The 11,870-nt window shown below is 43.4% G+C and overlaps 1 protein-coding gene across 4 annotated transcripts in view; it reads right to left on the bottom strand.

The window, feature by feature from the left end:
* Positions 1 to 8,950, bottom strand: part of Dnajb4 (DnaJ heat shock protein family (Hsp40) member B4) — a 36,231-nt gene extending 27,281 nt beyond the window's left edge. The window contains exons 1-2 of one of the 4 annotated variants that reach the window (XM_008848635.3): positions 8,451 to 8,676; positions 5,588 to 5,646 (exon numbers count right to left, since the gene is read on the bottom strand). In XM_008848635.3, coding sequence (XP_008846857.1) covers positions 5,588 to 5,646; positions 8,451 to 8,494 — 103 coding nt within the window. In that variant the 5' untranslated portion in view covers positions 8,495 to 8,676. Of the gene's footprint in view, positions 1 to 5,587; positions 5,647 to 8,352; positions 8,677 to 8,761 lie in introns of those variants that run through there. The other 3 variants (XM_008848637.3, XM_008848639.3, XM_029553822.1) reach the window with 3 other exon arrangements.
* Positions 8,951 to 11,870: the final 2,920 nt, after the last annotated feature.

The raw sequence follows: 11,870 nt of genomic DNA on the forward strand, positions 1-11,870 counted from the left end.
TTTTGGTCTTTTTGAGACAGGGTCTCCCTGTAGCCCCAGCTGTCCTGGAACTCACTATATAGACCAGGCTGGCCTTGAACTCACAGAGATCTGCCTGCCTCTGCCTCCCAAGTGCTGGGATCAAAGGTGTGCACCACCATGCCCGGCAAAAATGAAATATTTTTTTAAAAGATATCTTGGTCTTTATCCACACTAAAGTACAGAGTTAAAAAAGCAAAGGAATTTTTGCTTGTTTTGAGACTATGTCTTACTCTGTAGCACACTGTCTCAAGCTCAGGACCAGCCTGGGCTACACAGCAAGACCCTGTCTAAAAAAAATAAACACTTTTGAAAGAAAGGTATTTATACCCTTAGTTGCTTACAAGTACACAACACAGCATAAATGACAAGAAGTCAGAGGAAAACAGTAACTTCAGCAACTTTGTGTAAAAAGTTTAATTCCTTTTCCTCTCATTATAATGTAACTCTTGTGACCTGGAACTCATTATGTAGACCAGGCTTGCCTCAAACACAAGAGATCCCCCTGCCTCTGACTCCCGAGTGCTGGGACTAAAAGCTACACTACTATGCCCAGCCTTCAAATACATTTTAAAAATGAAATGAGACTATGAATTAATGTGAAGAACCATAAAAGAGAAGGCAAATTTCAGAGAGATCACTGCTATAAATAGACATGGAAATGTCAGCAAAATACTACTACAAACAAAACTGTCATCCCAAATGAGTCTTAAATCTCATAGTAATCCATCTTTAGTCAAGGATTTTTTTCTACTAAAGACCTTCAATTTTCCAATAATCTATTTCCAGAAGGACATGTGGCAAAATAAAAGCATAGGTTCTGATTACAAGATGATTTTGGTTCTGCACAAATTACTTTTCTTCTTGAACCAAAGGAGCAGAAACTTTCCATCTACAACTGTTGCTTCAATACAAAATATTTCATAAAATAAAAACAATAGATTAGGAATCTGGTCTTGCTTCTCCAATGAATCTTGACATATATAAGACACCTGAGTAATCTGGGTCACTTCCTCCACCACAAAATGAAATGGACTTCATGATCTCTGTGGTCTTTCCCAGAGTGTATATCTAGGAAAAGTGAGTGAAGCAAAATTCAGTGTAACCTGGCCTCAAATGTTTCCAAAAATCATAACCTCAGTTCTCTAGTCTGTTAAGCTCCTAAGCTCCTACTTTGTAGGACAACGGTGAGTAGAAAACAGAATTCAACTTGATATTAAGCATTTCAAAAAACAAGTGTTTTAGGCTGGGAGTATTACTGCTCAGTGGCAGAATGCTTCCCTAGCACACACAGCCAAATTTGAGTCTCCATCACTCACTCACACACACACACACACACACACACACACACAAAACCATGCACACAAAGGTTTTCCAATAAACTGCAAACTACTTTTATGATGCTGGGGAATAAACCCAGGGTATCATGCAAGCTTTTGCCAACATAAAAGCACAAATCCAGACTGAGCAAGCAGAGAGGCCTGGCCTTTGAGCAGTCCTCTTTTAAACAGAGAAGGACAGGACAAGCCTTCGGTATTCAGAACAATGTTTACTATAGTGTAGCTAGGAAAACAAAAGTTAACTCAGTTTTCTTCTGAGTTATATGAACATAACAATCAAGTAGAATACTCCCTAACAAGAAATGAAAGTTTATTAAAACACGATTCAGTAGGGCTCAGGTATCTGAGAGGAGACTGGCAGCCCTTGGCTAGGAAAACACTTCCATAATTTGAAAATAATGATTCGCTGAAAAAAACCTGTGTTTTCCGCCAAGGAATGTACACTGGCATTGATGCTTCTGTGAATATGAAGCTATGTATGAAGGCATGTATGATCTTTGAAAAAATAGTCACTTTTTCAAATTAAAGTTGTATAAGTTTCAAATCTTCCTTTAAACTGCTTAATTGTTCTTTCTAGGACTCAAGTATTATGGCATTTAAAGAAGAAAACAGTCACTTCTTAAAAACTTCAAAGAGACCATAGAGGCGGAGTGGGGTAGCACATGCCTCTAGTCCTGGTACTATGAGTTTGAGTCCAGCCTGGTCTACACAGAGAACTCCAGGCCAGCCAGAGCTATGTAGAGGTGCCCTGTCTCAAAAAATGAAATAAAATAAAGACCATAGATTTACTTACATTACGTGGTGCCTCCTTAACAGTATAACTAACCTCATCTATTAAAACCAAATGCTCTAATACTAGGTGTTAAATAAAGATGTATAATATTGAAAGATATGATAAATACATGTATGAAATGTATTTTATTAATATTTTAAGCATATACAGTATATTTAAAATGTGACTTCAGTATACTATGATTGTATTTAAATATTTCTGGGATGAAGGGAAAAAGGAAACACTGCTCTAGCTTAGCTTGCAAAATTAATGGATTGATAAAATACCAACTTTGGCGCCTCATGGGCATGTAGCTCAGTAGTGGAGCACCTGCCTGTACAGGAGGCCCTGGCTTTGATTACAACATGGGAGCAATAAAATTCTTTGGCACCTCAAACTTATTTGAGCACATAGTGACTCATGAATTAGGCAGCTCCACCTCCAAAGTGCTTTAGTGGCTCTGAGATAAAGGGCCAAGGTGTTTTTCATAGGATAGACATGGAAGCAAGGCAAAGAAAACAGTTCGTTGAAGTGTGCAAAAGCTGGCCAGGCATGGCAGCATGCACCTTTAATCCTAGCACTAGGGAGGCAGAGACAGGAAGATCTCTGCGAATTCCAGGAGTTCCAGGCCAGTCAGGCCTATATAGTGAGACACTATCCCAACAAAAAACAGGTGTGCAGAAGAAGCCTTCTTTCAATCATCAGCATGGAGTCTTAGAGGTTAGTTGCTGGTTTAAGACCATTTACAGTTAAGTTTCAGTTCGCTTATGTAGGAACCCAGGAGCCACCATGATGGAACTGCCTCCCATTCTGTTATTGGGTGGTGCAGACACTGAGCCTAGGATCTCACTTGCTAACCAAGCACTGTTCCACTGAGCTGTATCCCCAAGTCCTAAAAATTTTATATCTGTTTTTGCTTGAAAATTATTAAATAAATGAGAGGAACTGATGTATAGAATGAGATTCATATAAGGAATTTTGACCAGAGAAAGAATAGGAGCAATAAATAAATTTGTTTTAGACTTTTTTTTTTGAGTCAGGGTCTTCCTTTTACCCCAGCTGGTCTGGAATTTGGTATGTAGACCAGGCTAGCCTCCATCTTAGAGCGACCACTTGCCTCTGACTCCTGACTGCTGGGATTAAAGGTGTGTGCCGGTACCAAGACCAGAGAAAGAATAGGAGCAATAAATAAAATTTGTTTTAGACTTTTTTTTTGAGTCAGGGTCTTCCTTTTACCCCAGCTGGTCTGGAATTTGGTATGTAGACCAGGCTAGCCTCCATCTTAGAGCGACCACTTGCCTCTGACTCCTGACTGCTGGGATTAAAGGTGTGTGCCGGTACCAAGTCTGCTAGCCATTTTGTTTTTGAGGCAATAAACAAAATGAAATTATGTAGGTAATTTTGCAGATTGGTTTGCAATACATTTAGAGTATAATATAGGAATGATCTAAATTAATATACACATTGCATATATAAACTTCATTTACAAACTGTTGGAAAGCACACTACAGAACTGGCAGAAGCCAGCCAAATAGGTGAGTGGGCCCCAGTAAGGGACCATCTCAAAAAACAAGGTGGCCAAGTCTTGAGAGCAACACCTAAAACTGGTTTCTGGTTTCCACATACACATGAACACATATGCTGCACACACCATGTGCAGTACACACACCTAAGAGCACATAAAACTAGCTGATATCACTGAGTTGAGTGATGAGGAAAATTTTTTTTTGAGTTCCAGTTTGTTTTTTTTTGTTTTTTTTTTTTCCTTTTTGTCTTTTTGAGACAGTCTCCCTGTAGCTGTATGGTCTGGAATTGCTATGTAGCCCAGGCTGGCCTTAACCTCACAGAGATCCACCTGCCTCTGCCTTTCTAGTGCTGGGATTAAGTAATGGGAGGCTGCAAGTGTTAGGTCCCACCAGCTGTCATTGAACTCTATAAACTCTTCTTAGTACAAGTGGCATTCAGTTTCCTACTTATGATGCTGTGCTTTAAATACCACGAGTCTGGTCAAGGAACAGATCTTGCCAATAGCTGTATGCAACTAGTCAAACAAACCACCTATACACAAAGGGTCCTGAGGTTGCCCCTTTTCTAGACTGGAGAACCCTGTGAGGTTGGGAAGGATACCTCAGCCATACTGCATATGCCTTCCACCCTCATTAAGTAGGTCCTAAGAAGCTAAGAAAATGTGTGAGGTTTTCACAACGGACTTTTGTCTTAAGCATTTATTGCTAAAACTGTACAGAATTGTACTTAGAATTCTCAGAAATCTGATCATCAGAAAAACATTACAAGTACATTCATAGGTATTGAGTGGAGACACAGGAGAAAATTCAATCAATTCTCTTTTCACAATTTAGTTAGCCCCTCAACAATGTACCTGAAAAAACTAATCAAATGTCATTATCAAATACAGACATTCCTCAGTATTTGAGCAAGGTTGGTTAGATGATCCTCCTCAGATACTAAATCCTGAGAATATTCAATATAATAACCAAGTATTTGCATATATCCCATACACATTTTTGTGTGTATATGTGTGTGTACACCCTTTTTTGATTTTGATACTGGGTATTAAATCCAGGATTCTGAGCTCACTAAACTTCTCTGTATTCCTAAACTACAATCCCTTCCCCTCCCGTATAAACATTCTACATTACTTGTAAAATTATTTGTACATTATTAGTAATACCTAATGTTGTATATGCAATATACTCACCATGCAGTAGTATTTAGGGAATGACAAGGAAAAAGTTTGTACATGTTCTATATTTTTTATGAACATCTGTGGTTGACTGAATCCAGGATGAAATCCAGGTAGGTAAGGCAGACTTCATACATATTTATAATTTATGAATATGTACATACATATATGTCATAAAGCACTATAATCTATAGTGAGGCATAAGCACTATAATTTAGTAAGGCGTATTACTAATCCATCCAATGCAACTAACAGTTGAGAATATAACATCTTTAAATTTTTGGAGTTAAATCTGTTATTACTTTAAATAAGAAATTGCCATCACAAGGAGTCTAAATATTGGTAAAAACTAATGCAAATATCTTAAAAATTCCAATAAAAATACTGAGCTGTGAACTATACCCTAGAAATTACAAAGACACATTTTACTACCTTTCCTTTCATAGAAAATTCCATTCTTTCAATCAGGTTGCCTGATTTGAAATACAAAGTGAAGCTCTAATACTGAAGTTAGCCTCAGCAAATTAATGTATCTGCACCTCAGCAAAATGGAGAGACTAATATATGCCTCATAAGGTTGCTATGAGAAATGAAATAACTCACATAAAGAACTCAAGAGAGTTCATTATGCAGCACTAGCTATTACTATGTTTGAGTGTAATGTGCAAAGAGAAGACATAGAAAGGCATTCCTCTACCATCAGTGACCGTACCATCTAGTGGGATTCCCAAGAAACAATTATGGTGTAATTACCATGGTATGACACATGAGAATGAACAGGGATTCTTAAGTTATAATTCTGGATTGGCTTTCTGGAAAAAAAAAAAAAACAAGGTCAGAGAAATTGATTGTACAAGCCCAGAAGATCTAGAGTTGAACAGACAGCAATGGCAAGATGGGAAAAGGATAAATCAATGGGGCTAAGCATTATTGCTGTTCTCCAACAGCCCTTCAATCAGGACACTCAATTTAAAGAAACTTCTGCTAACTTAGGGTAAGATGACCACAACTTCTGAAAGGGAAACACATCACATAAGATGGTTTTTTTTGCTGACTGCTTTTCAAAACAAATTACACTGTTGAAGGAAAAAGTTGACTTACAAAGGGCACAAGTTACTTAAATAGACCCACAAGTACCAAGTCCAGATTTTTCACAGTGGGCTACCTCTAGTTTCAGACACTGGCTAAAAGTGCTGTTCTTACCAACCACATTCCAATGTTACATCGGCACTAATGTTTATTTTCTATGTGCGGTAAGTGCGCGTGTGTACAGGCTTGTGCACCCAATGCACATGTGCAAACGCCAGGGCACCGGGTACTGTACATCATTCTGCCTTATTCTCTTGACAGGTCTCTCACTGAACCTAGAACTAGCCAGCAAGCCCTATAGATGTCTCTGCCACTCCCAGCAATGGGGTTAGGGGGTCTGTGAGTTAATATGCTCAGGTTTGTTTTTGTTTTTATGCTCAGTTTTTTAATGTGGGCTCTGGGGATTTGAACTCAAGTCCTCATGCAAGAGCTTTTACCTACTGAGCCATCTCCTAGGATCCTAAGTTTTACCAAAACTATTTGGATACAGCTATTTAAAGTATACTATAATCCATGGCTTATCCTTCCTGATCATGAAATACTAGATGAATTGACATGTTAATAACAACTCCCATTTGTGTTGGTAAAAGTAATGCAAATATTAGTAAAAACTAATGCAAATAACCTAAAAATTCTAATAAATTTGTGTAGTACTTTATGATTCCTGAAGAGTTCAGATGTCCCCTCTTGTGATTATTACCCAAAGCAGGTTATGATTACTACATGAAGAAATCTGAGACACAGACCAAACCACTTGCCCAAGATAAAAAAAAAAACAACTAAAATGTAGCATTTTTCAACATTTATTCATCAACAAATACCTATATTGTCAATACAGAGCCAGGAACTGATAATGGTGGAGACAGAGTCTCTGTTTACATTCTATAGAAGAGTATCACATAAAAAAGTAAACACAGAATACAAGATAGCTCCAGATAAAGGCTATACAATATTGTCAATAAGGTCTTCCAGATGACCAAAGGAAGAGGCAGGGACAGAGACCAAGGCTCCTCAGTGGTTTTCAATGAGTAGTAACTTTGCTTTTAAGATTTAAGGCTGAATCCTGAAGATACTTTTCAGTTATCACAACTAGCGGTGGGTGAGAAGACTGTGACTGGTACTTGTGGGTAGGTAGAGACCAAAGACGCTGCTAATATGCTGGAATGAACAGGAGTACAGCAGCACAGAGAATTATGTAATTCAAAATCTCAATAGTGTTGAGTGGCTCCCATTGGAGAACACCCAAATTTCTAGGAGTGTTTTATTTTAAAAAAAGATAAAAAGAAATGAAGGTCCTTAATTTTCACTATTTAAAAAATAAATTATGGTTTATATGAATTAAAGGTAACTAATCCTCTGGTGAATTATTTTGAACAGAAAGTCTAAATGCTATCTAATTACTGAACTACAAAAGTCAGTTGCTGACAAATAAATGCTATTTGCTAGGCAAACTTTCTCAAAATACACCTGGAATTTTTCTCTTTGACAATACAACCTAACACTTTAGTTTTCTGACATGCCTCTCTGATTAAATCTCTAATCCAATACATCTACTGTTTCTCCAAACACAACTTCCACAAGAGATGAAGTCTGAACAAAGATAAGTTGTAAACGTAAGACGACCTAACAGACGAAACATGATCGATCCCTATCTGCAGGCATAACTTGTAGTCACTCACTGGCCCACGCTGGGACACGTTAGTTGTTTTCAGGAACACTGCAGCCTACACTCCCCTCCAAGACTAGCAGGAACATAAGAGATTTCGGGAGCTGGAGAGATGGCTCAGCGCTTAAGAGCGTTCTTGCAGAGGACCCAGGTTCGGCTCCCAGCATCTACATGGCGACCAACAATGCTCACTTCTGACCTCCGTGGTCACTGTACGGCACGGGTGCACTTTACACACATGTAATTTACTCGTACACAAAAATAAAAAAGATTTCCGGGCGAGGTGCCGCACGCCTTTAATCCAGCACTCGGGAGGCAGAGGCAGGCGGATCTGAGTTCGAGGCCAGCCTGGTCTCCATATGAACCCAGGACAGCCGGGGCTACAGGGAGACCCTGTCTCAAAAAGACCAAAAAAAAAAAGAAAAGATAGATTTCAAGCCTTTAATCCCAGTGGATCCCTAAGAGGCCAGCTTGATCTACATACGAGTTCCAGAACAGCTGGGACTACAGGGAGAGCCTGTCTCAAACAGAAGACAAAATGCCAAGTTAATAAAGTGCATTTCACCTCATTCTTTAGCTAAATTGGCGGGAGAGGAGACTTGGAAGTTGGCCCTGTGGCATCCGTCAGCGTAGACTGATCAAGGCTAAACACCCCGTTCATGCTAGCACGAGGCAGACTGCCTACAGAAGGGTCTGGAGGAATGTGTGATGATCGGTACATGTACTAAACAGGTAAACCCATGTATTAAACGTCAAGCCCCACTTAGCCAGAGACGCCGATGCAGGACCTGAACTGCTGCTTGGCCCACCCGGGTCCCAGGGCCACACTGCTGCGGGGCGAGCGCCTCCTCCGACACTCACGTTTCAAAGCCCCAGGGCCACGCCGTCAGCATCCGCGCCCCCATCACCTGCCATCTAAACTGGGGAGCGGTCAGCTCGAGAGCCGCGCGGGGAGTCCCTCCGGGGCCCAGGCCGCACGGTCCGAGTCCTCCCCGGGGCCCAGTCCGCACGGGGACGGCCTCTCAGTCACTCTCCCGACCCATGCGGGGCTCCGGGCCGCAGAGCGTTCCCGCCGCGCTCCGCCCACCGACCCCGTCGCGTGGCGGGCGCGCCCAACCCCGTCGCGTGGCGGGCACGCCTAGCGGCGTGAGGCCTGCACGCGGGACACGTACGCGGACCCGCGGCGGGAGTCTTGCCCACTGTCTCCTTGAGGCGGCAACGAAGGAAAGACAAGCAAAGAAAAGGGTACTCCGTCTCCTTCCGGATAGTTGCAGCGCCGCCGCCACCGCCTGGACACTCAGCCACCACCGCGAAAACACTATCACGCTCAACACACCCAGTGAATCCTACTTTCGCGAGCTTGTCCTGGAGTCTCGCGATACTCTGTGTCTCGCCCAGCCTTCACAGCGACGCGTTGCCTAGGAAGCATCGCGGGATTTCCGCGTCCCAGTCTCCGCCCCTTTACGGCATGGTCGCACAAGAATGTGCTAGCGCCTCCACAGCCGCCATTTTCTTTCTTTCTTAGCGGTTAGCTGAGAGGAGCTCAGTGAGGAAGCGGCAGCGGCGGCTCCGGCGTGGCTATGGCAGACTACTCGACAGTGCCTCCGCCCTCGTCTGGCTCGGCTGGCGGCGGTGGCGGCGGCGTGAACGATGCTTTCAAGGACGCGCTGCAGCGAGCGCGGCAGGTAAGCGGGTAGCGCGCGGCGGGAACCCGAGGCGCGCTGTGTCTGGCCGTCGTGTAGGCCGCAGCGTGCGCGCCCCGGGAGGGACCCGCGCAGCGGCGGATGCCGGGACCACCGGTCCCCATGCTGCGCCCGACCCCACCCGGCCTCCGGTTCTCACGGTGCTGCTCCAACGTGGTTCTACCTGCACTTCCGCTCCCAGGCTCGCCCGGAGTGAACTCGGCCTCCCCCCCCCCTTGACCACCACCACCGTTCTCCATGTTGCCCGGTGCATGGACTTTGACACAATAGCATAGAAGGTTCTGGACGCCTGGGCACGGCTAGGCGCTCCCCACTGGAGCTGTAGTCCAGGAATGGGCTTGTGTCCAAAGCTGCTTGAAAGCGTGGTGGCTGCGTCTAGCCGTCGTGGAGGGAGCGACAACCGAGCACCCAGCACCCTTTCTCTAGGCGCGATCTGGCTGTCTACCGGGCGGGCCCCATGATACCTCAAAATGGCCTCAGGTCCTTTATACCCGAGGTTTCCGCGTGAAACTGCCCCTCTGCTCAGTCGTAAATCTACCCGACCGCTCTGTTACGTAGGCAACTACTTTTGCCCCGAAGGCACCACTTCTCGGATCAAAGGCGCTGGGGAAGTCCATGCACCTCAGGAGATCGGAGTTTTCCTCATCCGGGCGTGAGCTTTTCAGGAAGCCTCTTGGTTTCTTTGTAACTTTAAAATGGGAGCCTGTAGGCGGGCTACACTAGTGTAGCGCGAATGGGAGTTCAAGCCAGTTTTGACTCTATTGGGAATTCACTTTGTGAACTTTTCTTGCATATGACTGAAAGGTTCCAGGGTCGAACAAAATTTACCAGATCTGTGGTGATGGAGCACGGTGGGGAATGAAGTGAGGTAAAAGTACAGCTGGTTCCAAACTGAGAAGCCTTGGGTTGCTGGAGGGCCCTGATTGTTAACTGAGCAAATAGGTAATAGTTCTGGTGACCACCAACCACACTGCACACTTGGGGTACACAGTAGCTCCATGTAGGGCCTTGCTCTGCAGTATAAAGTGCGTTAGGTTGAATCAACAGGTATCTTTAATGGGTTACAGTAATGAGGACATTTTGTTTTGAAAGTAATTTTTTTTAATGCATACTATAAGGCTGGAGAGATGACTCAGCAGTTAACAGTACTGGCTGCCCCTGCAGAGGACCCCAATTTCCAGCACCCACATGGTGGCCGACAACTGTTAACTCCAGTTCCAGGGGATCCTACACCCTCTTCTGGCCTCCGCAGGCATTGCAGGCAAGGTGCACTTAACACACATAGGCAAAACACTCATACACATAAAATAAGAATGGGCTTAGAAGATGCATAATGTATGGGTATTTCAGATCTTGCTATTTGTTATTCTCTTGGGCTTTTTTGTTGGTTTGAGACTGGGTCTCCCGTAGCCCCAGATGGTATTGATCTCAATGAGATATGCCTGTCTGCATCCATGCCCAGACAGGGCTTATTTCGAAACAGGCATCTTCCTGCCCCAATCTCCTGTAATTAACAGGCCTGTACTACCATGACTAGCTCCAGGCACATTTTTAAGTACAATGCAACTATATCTTTGAGGCCGAATAAAACCTTGTTAAACTTTCCTTAGGGTTTGGGTGGTTTTTTTTTTCTTTTATGTGTATGAGTGTATATAAGTGAATCACAGCTGCGCCTGGTGCCTGCTGAGGCCAGAATAGGGCATTGGATCCTCTGGAACTGGACTTAATGACAGGTGTTAGTCACTGTGTGGGTGCTGGGAATTGAACTGGGGTCCTCTGGAAGAGCAGTAACCAGGAGAGCAGCTCTTAACCACTGAGCCATCTCTTCAGTTCCCTGTTAAACTTTTAAAAACGAGTATTTGGGGTTGGAGAGCTGGCCCAACAGCTAATAGCACTTGGCTGCTCTTCCAGAGGACTCCAGTTTAGTTGCCAATACCACCTTCTGGCTTCTGGGCCCCCTTACCCACATAAACGTAACCCTTTTTTTTTTTATTTTTATTTTATGTGTATGAGTGTATTGCCTGCATGTATGTGAGTGCACCTGTGTCATGCAGTGCCGCGGAGATCAGAAGAGGGCTTCAGATTCCCCTGGAACTGGAGTTAAGGACAGTTTGTAGCCACCATGTGGGTGCTGGGAATCAAACCCTGGGTCCTCTGCAAGAGCAGTCAGTGCTCTTAACCGCTGAGCCATCTCTCCAGCCCCAACACATTTTTTTTGAGATATTTGAAATGTTGCTGTAGACCCTGCTTTAGAATTGAATTACATATTGTGATTTGATCATAATAACTAATAATTTGCTGAAAATAGACCTGTTAGGTTCTGTGCTAAGTATGTCATGAGTTAATTCATTTAATTTTCATAGCCATTCTATAAAGGTAGGTTTTGAAGCTGCTTGCCCGTGGAGATGTAGTAATTGAGGCACAGAGTTCTTAGGGAGGACACAGCTCTAGAAAGCAATAGAGCTAGATGTACAGCAGCACCCAAAACTACTAAGGGGAGGTGCATAGGGGACTGGAAACTAGAAAATAGACATTTTGGGCACTTACATAATTAATTTCTGAGAGTCATCTCTTAAGT

Source organism: Nannospalax galili, unplaced genomic scaffold (assembly GCF_000622305.1).
Source record: "Nannospalax galili isolate Female #2095 unplaced genomic scaffold, S.galili_v1.0 scaffold1124, whole genome shotgun sequence".
Lineage (NCBI taxonomy): Eukaryota > Metazoa > Chordata > Mammalia > Rodentia > Spalacidae > Nannospalax > Nannospalax galili.